We start from the raw sequence: 17,409 nt of genomic DNA on the forward strand, positions 1-17,409 counted from the left end.
AGTTGCAGTTTTTTATCTTTTATTGATAATTAACACTTTACACGTTCATTAATTATATCTGCTGTTTCTTGACTTTGAAGGATACTTGTGTGATTGCCCTTCACTATTGAAATGCTGATTGCTTGGTCGCAAATCTAAAAAAGAAGCAGAAATCGAAATTAGAATAACACCTACAGATTTATATTTCTATAACGTAATATCGAGAAAAAATTCTAAATTTATCGAGAGAAAGTAAATCTTGTTAGGACTCCCAGTGTCCTAACAAAATTTACCTTACATTCTTGATTCTCTCCTTACGAGATTTTATCTTAATTCAGCACTGCACTGTGAGTCTCGCCGAAGACATCCACACGTCAGAGATGCGGCGAGTTCAACCTTGCGAGACTTTATAATCTACCGGCATAAAAATCAATTTTTTGGTGTACCTTTGACAAACCACAGTTATCGTATTTATTTGATCCTGTAGGCCTCAACAAAAAGATTCTTCCAGTAATCATTTTGTCGTGGTTAAACTTGTAATCCAGGAGTTCGTCTATTCGATTCTTCAGCACCGTGAGTATTTTCGTAAGGAATGTCTTGTCCTCTTTCACATATTGTACGGAATCTAGCACAAGCTGTAGTCGAGTATCCCAATTTGATAATAGTTCCAGTTTATTAAGAATCTATTGGTTAAATGGAACATCGTCTCAATAAAATATTTTTGAAAAAGGAAATTGAACTTGCCTCAGGATTAATCTTTAGAAATCTCATAACTAATGCAATTTCCTTCTTAACACCCGATCCCAATAACCTAAGCGTGGATTGCATGGTTTCTGGGGCCCCGTCCAAATAGTATAATTGGGTTGCGTGACCTCGTTTCTCTAACATTATTGCCATTTCCGTAGCTATAGCACCACCCCACGATACAGCAACGATGTTGAAGGGTCCATTTGGTAAAATATTTTCCATTTTCTATTAAAACATTCCAATGCAGTGCTTTCATGTATGGCTTTATTAATAAATAAGAAAACCGTGGACTGTCCAAAATCAATAGTAACTTACGTCAACCAGGCACAGACAAATGTCGTTTATTTTTAAGTCGTTAATTGAAAAGTCGGCACAATAGACCGGACTGAGAAGGTTGCCGGCTAAATTTTCGACATATTTCTTTGGGAGCAGTCCAGGCAATATAAAGACCGGTGGCAACTCGCGAGTCTTCAAAGGACTCATCGATGACAGCTGGAAGAAGGTGGGCTCCAGAGAAGCCCGAAGAACTTGCAGTCGTAGCTCCTCGATTGTAGTAGGTAACATGCTATTCAACCCTGAGGGGAAAATATATATAGAATAATGTTGGGTAAGTTGAAATTTATACTAATTTTACTTTATTTTAAGGACGAATTGTAGGCAAGTACAGTATGAGTTTGAAACGAGCACTTGGCCCAATAAGAATTAGTATTAGAAAAATCTTGGAACATAAATGAACCTGGTTATTACGAAACAGGGTCAATCATGTACGGAAAAAGTATTAACTATTTTTACATACTGTTGTACAGCATCTGATTGCTTTCTCCAAACAGTTCATTAATTTCGTTATTTGTGACGTAAATGTGGTTCAATCGATAACTGAGGATGTCGTCCAAATCATCCAGAATATCGGAAAACTGGATTCCGTTTTGCCACTCAACCGTGCACGTCGGAAAACCGGCTTCTGACCTATTCTGACATATTCCAGTGAACTCTTTCATGAAATTCACAAACAAAGCCTTTGGAGCTTTTGTTTTTAATTCAGCATCGATGTACTGGACTGACTTTATATCAGAATTTCGAAGTTTCTCATAATTACTTGGTAGCAAGAACACCGCATTGATGGGGCCTTCAATTAAGAAAGATACCATTCAGCCTGCTCAGAGAATTTTTTGGTGCGTCACCAACATCATGATTTTTTATATTTACCTAACATGAAAACTTCGGAAATGAGTTCCATCGCAGAGTCTCTGGTATGAGCTTCAAATGGTGCGTGAATGATGTCAGCATTATAAAACGACTTTAAAAGTGTTAGGCGCCTTGTTAAATTGGACTGTTGGGGTTTTGATTCGGATGCTGCTATAATTTTCTTAGCTCCTCGCAGCACAAGCCATTCTGCCATATCAATCCACGACTCCTCATTGCCGCCTTAAACAAATAAATTTTTAGTTAGCATTCAGTCGAAATCCATTTTGTAATCTGGTAGCGCAAATAATACATAACTCAAAATACACTCGTGTGTTGCTACTAGGCAATTCATTACGTCTTTTTCTTGCACTTTCAAAAATGAAATATACTTCTTACCGACTATAAGATATGATGACCGGTAATCACAGTGAAATTTGGTCTTGTTAACAGTATTTAGTTGTCCTAAAGGAAGATTATGAGTCACCTGGATGACTTTTCTGGTAATATTTCCTTTATCATTTAGGTCACTAAAAGATGCATTGATAATATAAACTCAATTGAAAATAATTTCGTAAAACTTTTATTACCTCAAAAGCTTTTCGATATCAAATTTATCGTAGACTGCTTTAAACAAATGTCTCACCACAAGATTATCAATACCTTTTTGAACGAGGTTGGCAACAGACCGTTTTTCTTCAATTGAACATTGAAATATTGACTCGAGGGAGACGTGATAAAAACTTACGTGTTTAAAAAAAACTCCCAATCCCATCGTTCCGTTTTGTTCCATGTCATACTGACCTAGTTGAATGAATCTTCCGTACATACCAAGGCATCTCAACGACGCTTCAAAGAATCTTCCCGATAAATTGTTAATAACCACTTGGGCACCCTTCCCTTGTGTTGCTAACAAGAATAAAGGTTCGAAATCCGCAGTGACATTACTGTATACATTCCTATCAATAAGCTAAAGGAAACAAATACTTTAATGTATTTAGATCATTTGATTTATTAGGCTAACATAAGTTATTGGTTCTCATCAGCGCACTGTGCTTGCTGCCATCAAAAATTCAAAGATTTTAGTAACTTGAAGCATTTACTTAAGGTAATCTATAATTCAAGCTAATTCTTGCTTTTGATACTCTTCATATGTTTCGATTTTATTTGTTGCATGTTTCAAGTCCAATAGGTACTTCTCGAAACTGTAAGACTGTTCTACTTACCCTATCAAATTTTTGTAAAATGTAGGCCTTCTGTTGGTCTGTAGTCACCGTGACGAAAACGTTACATCCAATGCTAAGGGCAATACAAACACAGGCAAAACCAACCCCAGTACAAGCGGAATGGATGAGTACATTTCCTCCAGTGGTAACCCTTGCTTTATTTATCAAACAATGATAAGCCTGCGGACATAAAAAAATCACTACAGTTGTTCGTATATGCAGTCTACGTTCTGTTGTAAACATGTTTCTGGTAATGAGCAAAACAAGTTGCACATATGGAAGACAAAGGCAACTGCTATAATTCCAAGGACAAGTCTATGAGCAAGAACGGGAGGACAAACCCGAGGCTGCTACAGTCTTCGGGGGATGAACAGCTTTCGGGTTTATCTCCCCACTCAAGAAGGGGTTTTAGTCTGTAAAAATCCGACACTACCTACCCTCAGGAGGGGTCTTGGAGATTTCCCCTCCTCGAGAATAATCTCGATTTCGGTTTTGCATTTGTTCTTCACCATTTCTTTTCAGACTCATCTGCTGTGGTTCATGAATCGGAATTTTCAACCAAGTTATCACTTACCACAGTAGAATAGTCCGAAAAGAGGTTTGCAACCAAATTATTGAACAACTACAGACAGCGGAGAGAACGCCGTCTGCAGAGATTTACCGCTAGATGTGACATAAGATTCTTGTTCAATACGTTTAAGTTTGCCTACCATGGCGTACGAATAAGGAACAGCTGCAGCATCGTCTAAATTCCAACCGTCAGGCACATTCCAGCAAAGAACAGAATCGGGAATTATTTGATACGAACTCCTGTCAAAGCACGCTAAGCCCATGATAGGTTGATTAGAATTGTTTACGGCAGAATAATCGATAGGCCCTAGTTCTGGCTCTTTATCAGGGTTGACAGATTCGTCTTTCAGATTCAACCCAATATATCGAATATGTTTATTAGAAATAACATTCCTGGAATTATACGGTTATACATGTATAAATCTCAGCCATTAGTAAATTAATTGTTTTTGTTCCTACCCGGAGGCATGGAATATTTGTTTAGCTTCTTCTCGAAGTTCTGTAGGAATGGACAGATAACTACCAATCTGACCATCACTAATGACAGTAAGAACCAGGTCATGCTTCAGTATACTCTTGAATATCGATTTAGAATCATCAAATGTGACCTTTTCTTTATCAAGTAGAAATATGAACCTAATTTAGACATATAAAACAAATATAAACTTAGAAGTTACCGAATCAAAATAGTACCATACCTTAACAATTCTGAATTTCGCAATTGTTTTTGAACGTTTCGGACAAAGTTGTTGACACCTTCGTATGGACTGACATTTGAAACCAGGTACAGCCTTTGTTTGGGCTGAAGATTTTCCAAAGTGCTTCTAAATTGCATTACCCATTTTATATTATTCTTAGCTAAGTCTTTAGATGTTAGAGTAGCACCATAGACATTAACCACCACTGCAGTGGTCTTCGCAACCTGTAGAATGTACAAAGAGACAAATAATTCGAAGATTTATTGCTTTTTATTTATGTATTGTTTAATTTAATGAGTTTTTCTCAGAAAAAATTGCTGAAAAATGAAGTCTAGAGAAAATTGTCTTCATCTGAGAGTGACGGGAATCTCGAATGTGATAATATTTGTTGTTTTTACGTATATTACACAATTAGATTATTAATTGATTATTTATTAGAGAAAACAGTTAAATGAGAATTAAAAACAGATTAAATGAGTAAAGTAATAACACCTTCACTTTCTTAACTTGAAGATAAGAAAGAGTTTGGATCTCTTGGCGTCCACCCTGATTACATTCCTGGCGCATAGAATTTATTTATACGTTTATAATACGAAAAGACCAACCACGAAATTTTGAAGAATTACTATTTATTAGAAAAGTTGGTAGAAAATCAATCAGATTTTCGTCCGATCGAAAAAGCATGTTTGTGATAACTTAATCATTGCGAATTAATACTTTTTGTTTTTAAAAATAAAGATATAGGAAGTTAAAGTTAGTGTCACTTACCTTTTTTATAAGTGAATAATTTCTGTTATTACATTCAAGCCGTGACACTTCAATTATGTGTGAATATGAAGCAATTCGTTCATTTGATCGTGTTAGTATAAGTGCATGTGAATCGGCTAGATAAGCGGCTACGTCTGAGTCAAAATCTTCATCGAACACCACAAATAAGGGATCGCTTTGCGAAGCTACAATCGACTTCAGACTTCTTACGATTGAGTACGTAGCCTGAAATATTTATCTAACAAAATTATTTAGAATTATTTTTGGTTTAATATTTACGTTAATGTCCCTGTATTTGGTCATGGTGCTTTTTACTCTATCAATAATACTTCCATCTGTAGCCGTAACTTCTACCACCGAAAGGCTTTTAATCTCCTCGTAACCTGGGGTTAAACTTATGACCTGAATGGTGAAATTAAACACACTTTCCCATGACTAAAAGAATGAGATTAAAATTCGTCGTCTGAAAAAGAGTTTGTGAGATATTCCTGGCGCCTTCATCAAAATTGTATGGACAAAAAATCCTGCATTTCGCTTTTAGTTCAAGACTGCGTTCGGGTATATAGGTTATTCATAAAGAAACCATCAATTTATATTTAAAAATAGGTTAATGTTCTCAGGAAAAAGGTCAAGAAATCAGATTTTAATTGTAGTATTTGTATAAATGAACTAAGTTGATTAATAATAACTTATTTGTAAATAATTATAAACACATTTTACTTCCTCTTACCTTGTATACTTTATTGAAAAATGGTACAAACTCAACACAGTTGTACAAAACAGCTTTTCGTAGCTTTGGAAGAGACGCACCTCTGACTCCACTTATCTGAATGCCATCAGAATAAATCAAGCCAGTTGATGAATTGAAATTGATCTTTGTATCTGGAATATTAAAAGAAATTAGAACGTACTGAAGATGAGTACATGATTAATGTACCTTCTGAACTAGGCATCTGAGGAATGGACACTGCAAGACGCTGGATATGGCTGGGAACCATAATATCTTGTTTACGTTCCCCGGCGTGAAAGAAGAACTGTTGCAACATTAAATCGAAAAATATCGCCCAATTATCACACCATTTAACATCAGCAACAGAACCTTAAAACGAAACAAATATTAAGAAAAACAGCGTCAGTATCGTTATGACTATTAGCCAAATAACCTTCTTTCGTAATAGTTAATGACTTAATGGATTTGTACACCCCAGAATACTGGCAACCCCTGTGATAATATTCCTGATAAAAGTCTTTAGAACTTAGCTGATAAGCTTCCTCGCCAATTTCAAGCGATGGTAGTTCTAATAAAACATTGCTTCCTGTCTCTGGGGTTTTGATGACTCCGGAAATTATGATTTCATCTTCACTTATGACTTCAAATTCGCCACTGCCCTTCTGTACCATAGCGGACAAGGGTACGTGCCCTAGAATTTTCAAACTACAACAGGAAACAATAGGTAACTAAATGCGAATATACCGATTGCCGAAGTGCTAAGGACTTTTTTAAAATGAAGATTTTCAAATACAAAATCTTCACATGTGTGGAATTCGTCAGTCAACATTTTGTAGACTATCATCTAGAAAATTGAAATGTTTTGGAAAAGAACAGAACCATTTTTTATCTTTCGAAGGACTTACCAAGTACAAAGAAGGTGGTAGAATTGCCCTACATCCCAGTGTGTTCCCAATATACTCCTGAAATTCTTCGGTGTTGAGAGACACTTGGATGTTTTTTACACTGACTAGATAGTTCGATTTATCTTCGATTAGAAGTCTCCATTCTTCACTGTGTTCCCAGTGTACAATGGACGTCAAAGAGGGAGTTCCCCTTCTAACTGGATACTCAACTTTCGGATATAACGCAGAAACTCTCATATTATCAACTCCACTTATGTACATCCTAAAAAATTGTTGAGAATGAAGCACTGACGATCATACGACCATTATTTAAAAGCAAGAAAATATATCATTTCAAACGATTGTAGTGGTGAAGAACATAAAACTGATAAGAGACGATGTATACAGTACCTTCCAAGAGCTGACAATAAAAATTCAACGTTGCTTCTGTTTCCTCTTTGAGTCAAAGCAATATTCGTACATTGTGGTGGCAAAGAGCGTTTGAGAATAGCTTGTAGAAGTCCATGGGGAGCTATTTCTATGACAATGGCGTCTTTTGGAATATGTTTTGATNACAGATCGAAGTCTTTTATGAGATATCCTGATTTCGGTTACTTCTAATACATCTTAATGTAAGTATTAAAGGAAGATGTACCTTTCAAATTTAACCAGTACGAAATCCTGTTCGGCATCATAGATCGTGAGTGACCAGTAACACCAAATCCACTTACAACGGATTCGTAAAAGATATTATCATTCTCTCCTACAGAAGACCCAACAAAAACGCCTACCTTTTTCCCTCTTATATCGATAGGATTTATCCCTTTAAGGAACAACAACAAAATCATAACAAGATAACAGACAACAAATGGCAAAAATAAGGTCAATATAAAGACAAGCAAACAGTGTTAGATGTTTTGATCAATTTAAATTTATAAAGTATTCTTGTTTTGATGTTTTCGTTACAAATAAGTTAATGGGCCTAAGATTGAAAATTTTCAAAAATATTCTTTCATTTTGTTATTTACCTGCATCTATGAGTGCTTCAAAAGTTCTTTCTAGCATTACGCGTTGCATAGGGTCCATATGGATGCATTGTTGTCTGTGAATCCCAAAATAAGCGGTATCAAAAAATTGAATGTTAGGAATCTTTCCGATTATATTTGTCACATCGTTTTCGCCTGGAAATAAACGTTCTTTAACAAACAACGCACCCAATTCTACAAATAGGTGCATTTATTCTTTCACGGCCTGAACCATGCAATATTTTTTTGGCTAAGAAGTCATTCTCAAGAGAGAGTACATCACAAAGTCGTCAATTAGTTAAGACTGGTTGGACACGCACTTTCATTGTTTCCACGAAGTTTACTTAATTATTTTAAATTATATAAAATAATTTGTATGGATTTTAAAGGGTATTCCAGTGGGGCTGGTTACAAATGGTGGGTGATGTGAGGGAAGTTATAAGTATGAGGTTTTGTTGTTTGCTGTATTAACGTCTTTTTAATCTCTAGGATTCCCCCCCCCCCGTTCTCCATAAATTGAAATCGTCCTCAGTCCAATATTCTTTATAATCTCCCATAAATTTTTGTTACTTATTCCAAATTTGTACTATCTCTGGAGAATGCCCTTCTGTTGGCCTAAACAATATTTTAAAGAAAATGAAGTCTTGGAAAAATGAGAAACGAATACTAATTTTTAACAAATTCTTTACTTAAAATAACATTATATGTGTACTTTACAGTGAAGTATAGCAAAGAGAAAGGAATTTTTGTGGCATGAACTTTCGAAATCCTAAACAGTATATTACTTAACCATTTTTTTATTTTCTGTAAATGAAATGGCTCAAGTCTATTCTCTTCATTTAAACTTTAAACCACACTTCTTGTTCAGTTAATTTCCTAAAATGAAAATATACCTTCTTTCCATCGGGAATCCAGGAAGTCTGCGTTTTCTAAAAGTAACTTTTGAAAAATTTCCACATTGATACATCTAGGAAAAAATCCACCGATTCCAGAAATAACAATTTCTTCAACATTCTTCATTTCCATGCAATTCAACTTGATACTGTAACACTAACTGAAGATGAAAGTACTATGAGATGCAAATTGCAATTTTCGCGACCTTATAAATTTGTTTTCACAATGGGGTATTCATTATCATAAGTTTTATTTTGCCCTTGGCCTTTACAATCAATTGTTTATTGCAACATTGTAGCAATTTAACAATCCCAATGTTTAATTGTAAAATGTTCAATACCGGTGTGCATCAGTAATCACTGACATAAGTAATTACAGTTGCTCAGAATAAGAATAAACAATTTCAATGGACAACACCTTGTTAAAAACTTGTTTGCATTTGTTTTTACCATTTAACGTTAGGTAAACTTTAAAAGCAATACCTACAAAATTACTGTTCCTTTCTATGATAAATAGCAATAAGTAATATTAAAATAAATAAAGATGACTTAATTGAAATACTTTATTTGCAACGGTTCAATTGGATTGAATAACTATTAAAACTACTATTATTAGAGCATAACATATGTGAAGAACTAAGTATACAAATGCGTTGTTTGTGTAGTTAAAGAATCAGCCGGCAAATGTTAACCAGTGAAAAATTGGACATTTTTGATCAATCACAGTAACAATAATTATAATACGTATAAATACTTCTAAATATTTGATATTCGCTCTTTTATGTATACGTATACAGAAAATAAAGCAGTTGCATACGCGAGATAAATATGAGATGGATCTATCTAATAGTTAAAATTCGAAAAGGGTTGATGAATCAATTCTTAACGGAGGTAAACTATTTCCCAGTTTAGTTAGGGGTTGGACGACAGAATTTACAATATACTTAATCTTGAAGGATATTTGTTTCAAATAGCTGTCTATGATTTCGCAGAGAATTAGGTAATAATTAGTTTCTCTCTAAACAAATCAAATTTTACCCGTAATAATATTAAACATCAATATATCGTAAAATGATTTTATAAAATGCAATAATTCAATAGATGGCAGGACAATCTCTCTTGCAATGAAAGGGAGGTTACCCCGTATATAGCTAATGAATACGTATTCTTATGTAATTTAAGTAGGATTCAACGAAAATTTAAACTTTAGAAGTTATGTCTTTAAAAACTCTACAATTGTTTCTTTAGTAATTTAAAATCTGAAGGGATAAAAAGGGAAGGGCTTGTTAAGAGAGTTTACCGCTAACTTACTAAATATTCTAAGATAAGGTTATTTTCAAAAGTAGGGTAGTTAGTTTACTTAGATGTTCCATATCAAAACAAAAAAAATATTGGGGTCTCAGGAAATTTATCAAAAAAAGAAATTTCCGACTCATAAAGGTTTAGTATTAGGTACGAATTGCATATCTATATATAGAAAAATTAATACTATGAAAGAGACTAGAAATATTAACATTTAATTCTGAGACCAAGGTTTTTGTTTGGATAATTTAAGTGACAATTCTTTCCCGTTTTAATTCATTTCTCAAAAAATTATTGTTTTATTGTTAGCTATAGAACAGTTGTAATATTCATGTAGGCGGTAGGTATGGTTAGAATAAAAAATGACAATGTTTGTAGTTGCACTTTTTCATCTTTTATTGATAATTAACACTTTACACGTTCATTAATTATATCTGCTGTTTCTTGACTTTGAAGGATGCTTGTGTGATTGCCCTTCACTATTAAAATGCTGATTGCTTGGTCGCAAATCTAAAAGAGAGACAGAAATCGAAATTAGAATAACAAATTTACGTTTTTAAATAAAAATTAATTTTTTGATTACCTTGGACAAACCACAATTATCGTATTTGCTTGATCCTGTAGGCCTCAACAAAAAGATTCTTCCAGTAATCATTTTGTCATGGTTAAAATTGTAATCGAGAAGTTCGTCTATTCGATTCTTTAGCACCGTCAGTACTCTCTTAAGGAATGTCTTGCCCTCTTCCGTATATTGTAGGGAATCTAGTACCAATTGAAGACGACTGTCCCAGTCTGATAGCCGCTCCAGTTTATTATAAATCTGTTGGTTAAAAGGAACCCTGTCTCATTAAGATATCTTTGCTAAAATAGAATAAGAACTTGCCTCAGCATTTATTTTTAAATATCTCGTAAGTAGTGCGATGTCCTTCTTAACACCCGATCCCAATAACCTAAGCGTGGATTGTATGGTTTCTGGGGCCCCGTCCAAATAGTATAATTGGGTTGTGTGACCTCGTTTTTCTAACGTTATTGCTATTTCCGTAGCTATAGCACCACCCCACGATACAGCAACGATGTTGAAAGGTCCATTTGGTAAAATATTTTCCATTTTCTATTAAAACATTCCAATGACATTATTAATGAATAAGAACACCGTGGACTATCCAAAATCAATAGCAACTTACGTCAGCCAGACGAAGAGAAACGTCCCTTATTTTTATACTGTTAATTGAAAAGTCCGCACAATAGACCGGGTTTAGGAGATTCCCGGCTAAATTTTCAACGTATCTTTTCGGAAGCAGTCCTGGGACTATGAAAACGGGTGGTAACTCGGGAGTCTTCAGGGGACTCTTGGACGACAACTGGATGAAAGTCGGTTTCACTGATGCCTGGAAAGCTTGCAGTCTCAGATCTTCAATTGTAGCGGGCAACATATTATTCAACTCTAAAGAGGAAAAAATACAAGTAGGTAGAGAGTAGTATAGTGTAAAAGCGAATAAGGATTATAACGTAGGAATTAAACGAGCCTACTTGTTAGGATTATGACGCTGGACCAATTATTTCAGAAAAAAGTTTAAGTGATTTTTACTTACTTTTGTAAAGCATCTGATTGCTTTCTTCAAACAGTTCATTAATTTCGTTATTTTTAACATAAATATAGTTGGATCGATAACTGAGGATGTCGTCCAAATCATCCAGAATATCGGAAAACTGTATTCCTTGTTGCCACTCAACCGTGCACGTCGGAAAACCGGATTCTGACCGATTCTGACATATTCCAGTGACCTCTTTCATCAAATTCACAAACAAAGTCTTTGAAGCTTTTGTTTTTAATGCAGCATCGATGTACTGAACTGATTTTATATCAGAATTTTGCTCAGAATTACTAGGTAGCAAGAACACCGCATGGATGGGGCCTTCAATTAAAAAAGATACCATTCAGCCTGCTCAGAGAATTTTTTGGTGCGTCACCAACATCGTAATTTTTAATATTTACCTAACATGAATACTTCGGAAATAAGTTCCATCGCAGAGTCTCTGGTATGAGCTTTAAATGGTGCATGAATGATGTCAGCATTATAAAACGATTGTAAAAGTGTTAGGCGCCTTGTTAAACCGGACTGTTGGGGTCTTGATTCGGATGCTGCTATAATTTTCTTGGCTCCTCGTAGTACAAGCCATTCTGCCATGTCAATCCAAGACTCTGCATTGCCACCTTAAATAAATCAGCATTCTATCAAAACTGTCAGACATCAGTGTATCAGATAACTAAAGAAATTGTGCTCTAATATTTAGTGGCCTGATTAATAAATAATAATTTTATTCTGACGAAGTATAAAAATGAAAAATCATATTCTTTCCATTAAAACAGGCAGAGTTGTTTATAATTATTGATGCTATCTTTATTCAAATTCATTTTGTTAATCACGCACCTGCTTCCTGCACTAGCGTTATCGTAATTTGTTTATCGGAAATAATAATATATAGGTCAAAGCTTGCTCGTTCGTTATAGTGCATATTAATTTTTTTAAAATTGTTTCCTTTCTTTTATACATAAAATACTTCTTACCGATTATGAGATACGATGACCGGCTGTCGCAGAAGAATTTGGTCTTTTTGTCTGTGTTAAGTTCTCCTAGAGGAATATTGTGAGTCAATTGAATGATTTTTCTGGTAATATTTCCTTTATCATTCAAATCACTGTAGGACAAATCAGCAAAATGAACTACATTAAAAATAATTTTATAAAACTTTTATTACCTTAAGAGCTTTTCGGCATCAAATTTATCGTAGACTGTTTTAACCAAACGTCTCACCACAAAATTATCAATACCTTTTTGAACGAGGTTGGCAATAGACCGTTTTTCTTCAATTGAACATTGGAATATTGACTCGGGGGAGACACTGTAGAAACTTACGCTTTTCATGAAAATTCCCAACCCCAACGTCCCATTTTGTTCCATGTCGTACTGGCCCAGTTGGATGAATCTTCCATACGTACCAAAACATCTCAACGACGCTTCAAACAATCTTCCCGATAAATTATTAATAACCACTTGAGCACCCTTCCCTTGTGTTGCTAACAAGAATAAAGGTTCGAATTCCGCAGTTACACTACTGTATACATTCCCATGAGTAAGCTACAAAAAATGTTCGAAACGAAACTCCCGAAAAAGAATAAAGGAGTGCTCCACTTACCCTTTTAAATTTCTGTAAAACATAGGTCTTCTGTTCGTCCGTCGCAACCGTAACAAAAACTTTGCATCCAATGCTAAGAGCAACAGAAACACAGGCAAAACCGATACCTGTACATGCGGAATGAATGAGTACATTGTCTCCAGGTGAAACCCTTGCTTTCTTCATCAAACAATAGTAAGCCTGAGGGTAGAAAAGATATTAGCTGAGCAGTGAGATAGTGTAGTTACAGGTTGGCTGTATTAAGCCAAAATAACTCTTGGTCGTATACATTTAGCAAACTAGGATCAAGATTAAATCACTGCTATGATTGCAAGGTAGAAAAGAGTGGAAGTACTTGTTCAAGCAGTCTTATGACTGACAACCTTATGATGATGATGATTGCAAGAACAAGACCGGGAGGCCTAAGCAAAGGCTGCTATAGCGTACAGTTTTATTACTACGTCTCCATCCTTTCTGGCTATTCTGCTGTGGTCGATTACCACAGGAGAACAGTCTAAGAACAAGTTTACAACAAAATCAATATGGAATCAATAAAAAACACCAGAGAATGAAGTGAGAGATACTGATGACCAAAATTGGTCTTGCATTCTTGGTTTGCTCATCGCTAGTGAGAGATTTGTCACTAGTTGTGGTATGAACTTGGTGTTCAAAATGAGATTGCCTACCATGACATACGAAGAGGGAACAGCTGCAGCATCCTCCAAATCCCAGTCGTTTGGCACGTTAAAGGAAAGTACAGAGTCGGGAATTACTTGATACGAACTCTTGTCAATACACGCTAACCCCATAATAGGCTGATTTGCATTATTTACACCGGAAAAGTCGATAACTCCCAGTTCTGGTATTTTATCAGGATTCAGAGATTCGTCTTTCAGATTCAACCCAATATATCGAATACGGTTATTAGAAATAACGTTCCTGGAATTAGGCAGTAAAACGTGGACAAATATAAAATACCAATAAATCAATAGTTTTTGTTCCTACCCGGTGGAATAGAGTACTTGTGCAGTGTCTTCACGAAGTTCTGTAGGAATGGACAGGTAACTGCCAATCTTACCATCACTAATGACAGTAAGAACCAGGTCATGCTTCAGTATACTCTTGAACATCGGTTTAGAATCATCAAATGTGACCTTTTCTTTATCAAGTAGAAATATGAACCTAATTAAGGCACGTGAAATAAATATAAACTTAGAAGGTACCGAATCAAAATAGTACCACATTCTATTTTTTGTTTACCTTAACAATTCCGAATTTTGGAATTGTTTTTGAACGTCTCCCACAAAGTTTTTGATACCCTCGTATGGACTAACATTTGAAACCAGGTACAGTCTTTGTTTGGGTTGAAGATTTTCCAAAGTGTTTCTAAATTGCATTACCCATTGTAAATTATTTCTGACTAAGTCTTTCGATGTTAAAGTGTCACCGTGAATATAAACCATTACTGCTGTGGTGTTAACAGCCTGTTGAATACTTAATATTAATAATAATAATAATTGTTTATTGTTCCACATAAAGAAGGGGATTAGTAATTGTGGACAATCAATAAACGCATAAATAAAATTGAAAATAGAGACACAAGATCGATTGAAATTCCTTTTTCTTACCTTTCTGATCAGTGAATAGTTTCTGTTGTTCAATTCAAACCGTGATACTTCAGCTATGTGTGAGTATGAAGCAATTTGTTCACTTGAGTGTATCAATACAAAAGCATGTGAATCGGCTAGATAATCGGCTATGTCTGAGTCAAACTCTTTATCGGACACCACAAATAGGGGATCGCTTTGCGAAGCTACAATCGACTTCGGATTTTCTACTATTGAGTACGTAGTCTGAAAGATTTATTTAACAAAAAATTAACTATTTGCATTATTATAATTGCTTATCGTTTAATATTTACTTTAATATCCCTGTATTTGGTCATCGTGTTTTTTACCCTATCAACAATAATTTCTTGTTCAGCCGTTACTTCTACCACCGAAAGGCTTCTGATATCCTCGTAACCTGGGACCAAACGTATGGTCTGAATTATGAAATTAATCACATTTTCCCATGACTGCAAAAAAATGGGATCAAAATTAGTCACCTAAGAATAATTTATTACATTTTCCTTGCGCCTCCACCAAAATTGCAAATACAGTTATTAAAATCAGTAATAATAACTTCTAACTCAAGACTGCATCAAGACACATTGATTACCATTGAAGAAACTGTCACTCTAACCTTAATCAATTTTGTAAATACTTACAAGCCCATTGTATATGCTATTACCTTGTATTTTTTATTGAAAAATGGTACAAACTCAATGCAGTTATACAAAACAGCTTTTGGTGCCTTTGGAAGGGATGTACTTCTGACTCCACTTATCTGAATGCCATCAGAATAAATCAAGCCAGTTGATGCGTTGAAATTGACCTTTGTGTCTGGAATATTAAAAGAAATTAGAACGTACTGAATATGAGTACATGATTAATGTACCTTCTGAACTAGGCATCTGAGGAATGGACACTGCAAGACGCTGGATATGGCTTGGAACCATAATATCTTGTTTACGTTCCCCGGCGTGAAAGAAGAACTGTTGCAACATTAAATCGAAAAATATCGCCCAATTATCACACCATTTAACATCAGCAACAGAACCTTAAAACGAAACAAGTATTAGGCAAAACAGCGTCAGTATCGTTATGACTATTAGCCAAATAACCTTCGTTCGTAATAGTTAATGACTTTATGGATTTGTACACCCCAGAATACTGGCAACCTCTGTGATAAAATTCCTGATAAAAATCTTTAGAACTTAGCTGATAAGCTTCCTCGCCAATTTCAAGCGATGATAGTTCTAATAAAACTTTGCTTCCTGTCTCTGGAGTTTTGATGACTCCGGAAACTATGATCTCATCTTCACTCATGACTTCAAATTGGCCACTGCCCTTCTGTACCATAGCGGACAAGGGTACATGCCCTGGAATTCTCAAACTACAACACGAAACAATAACGAAATTCGTACTTACCGATTGCTGGAATGCTAAGAACTTTTTTGAAATGAATATTTTCAAATACAAAATCTTCACATCTGTGGTAATAGTTAGTCAACATTTTGTAGACGATCATCTAGAAAATTGAGACGTTTTGGATAATAACAACCTTTTCTATTTCCATTTTCGAAGGATTTACCAGGTACAATGAAGGTGGTAGGACCACTTTAGTGTCCAGTTTGTTTCCAGCATATTCTTTGAAGTCTTCGGTGTTGAGAGACACTTGGATGTCTTTAACACTAGCTAGATAGTTTAACTTATCGTTGCTTCCAACTCTCCATTCTTCACTGTGTTCCCAATGTACAATAGGCGTTAATGAAGGAGTTCCTCGTCCGATTGGATACTCAACTTTTGGATATAATGCAGAAACTCTCATATTATCAACTCCGCTGATGAACATTCTAAAAAATTGTTGAATATTAAGCACCGACGAACATTCGACCATTCCTTAATAGTAAAAAAATGTATCTTTCAAACAAATTTAGTGGTGAAGTATACTATCAGCAAATCTAAAACTAGAAAATGAAAACAGAACAAAATAAACTAGTTTTCAGAAAGACTCAGCCTACACATATAATAAGCGAATGTTCAAAAAAGGATATGTCAAAAAATAGATGATGAGAATAGTACCTTCCAAGAGCTGACAATAAAAATTCCATGTTGCTCCTGTGTCCTCTTTGAGTCAACGCAATGTTTGTACATTCTGGTGGCAGAGAGCGTTTAAGAATACTTTGTAGAAGTCCATGTGGAGCTATTTCTATGACAATGGCGTCTTTTGGAAAATGTTTTGATGCTTCCTCAAATAAAACTGAACTAAGTAAATTGTTAGTATGATACTCAGCTGAAGAGGTTTTCGCTAAATCACTATCCCATCTGTCTTCAGGTATAGACGTACTGATCCATTTTGAAGATCGTGGTGATGCAATTGGAATGATCTCTTTGAGATACTTCAATAGAAATGGAGCAGCAGGTTTTATGTATCTACTGTGATAAGCGATGTTGGCAACATTAACCAGCCTGGCAAAGACACCCCTTTCTTTCAATTGAGCCACGAAATCTTCCATGTCCTTTGTTGGTCCTGATATGGTGCAACTTTCAGGACCATTGTGACATGCCACCTCTACTGTTGGTGGACACTGATCCTTGATTTCTTGATACCCAATTCCTGTAGA

General features: G+C 35.2%; 2 protein-coding genes across 4 annotated transcripts in view; both read right to left on the reverse strand.

Moving 5' to 3' along the window:
- Positions 1–17,409, reverse strand: part of LOC112903898 (fatty acid synthase-like) — a 21,954-nt gene continuing 4,545 nt past the window's right edge. Inside the window, exons 10-29 of the mRNA XM_025981338.1 lie at positions 16,868–17,402; positions 16,377–16,638; positions 16,214–16,313; positions 6,334–6,591; positions 6,108–6,269; positions 5,901–6,052; positions 5,450–5,605; positions 5,171–5,395; positions 4,403–4,626; positions 4,164–4,340; positions 3,845–4,097; positions 3,135–3,314; positions 2,499–2,878; positions 2,308–2,438; positions 1,933–2,151; positions 1,523–1,852; positions 1,042–1,301; positions 724–951; positions 426–662; positions 1–134 (exon numbers count right to left, since the gene is read on the reverse strand). Of these exons, the coding sequence (XP_025837123.1) occupies positions 30–134; positions 426–662; positions 724–951; positions 1,042–1,301; positions 1,523–1,852; positions 1,933–2,151; positions 2,308–2,438; positions 2,499–2,878; positions 3,135–3,314; positions 3,845–4,097; positions 4,164–4,340; positions 4,403–4,626; positions 5,171–5,395; positions 5,450–5,605; positions 5,901–6,052; positions 6,108–6,269; positions 6,334–6,591; positions 16,214–16,313; positions 16,377–16,638; positions 16,868–17,402 (4,574 nt within the window). The 3' untranslated portion in view covers positions 1–29. The remainder of the gene's footprint in view (positions 135–425; positions 663–723; positions 952–1,041; positions 1,302–1,522; positions 1,853–1,932; positions 2,152–2,307; positions 2,439–2,498; positions 2,879–3,134; positions 3,315–3,844; positions 4,098–4,163; positions 4,341–4,402; positions 4,627–5,170; positions 5,396–5,449; positions 5,606–5,900; positions 6,053–6,107; positions 6,270–6,333; positions 6,592–16,213; positions 16,314–16,376; positions 16,639–16,867; positions 17,403–17,409) is intronic.
- The window catches only part of LOC108738636 (fatty acid synthase-like), a 25,770-nt gene continuing 18,741 nt past the window's right edge, over positions 10,381–17,409 (reverse strand). Inside the window, exons 26-30 of one of the 3 annotated variants that reach the window (XM_025981336.1) lie at positions 11,597–11,920; positions 11,189–11,448; positions 10,888–11,115; positions 10,588–10,824; positions 10,381–10,514 (exon numbers count right to left, since the gene is read on the reverse strand). In XM_025981336.1, coding sequence (XP_025837121.1) covers positions 10,410–10,514; positions 10,588–10,824; positions 10,888–11,115; positions 11,189–11,448; positions 11,597–11,920 — 1,154 coding nt within the window. In that variant the 3' untranslated portion in view covers positions 10,381–10,409. The remainder of the gene's footprint in view (positions 10,515–10,587; positions 10,825–10,887; positions 11,116–11,188; positions 11,449–11,596; positions 11,921–17,409) is intronic. The other 2 variants (XM_025981323.1, XM_025981329.1) reach the window with 2 other exon arrangements.

Source organism: Agrilus planipennis, unplaced genomic scaffold (genome assembly GCF_000699045.2).
Source record: "Agrilus planipennis isolate EAB-ADULT unplaced genomic scaffold, Apla_2.0 scaffold135, whole genome shotgun sequence".
In the NCBI taxonomy this organism is placed as follows: Eukaryota; Metazoa; Arthropoda; class Insecta; order Coleoptera; family Buprestidae; genus Agrilus; species Agrilus planipennis.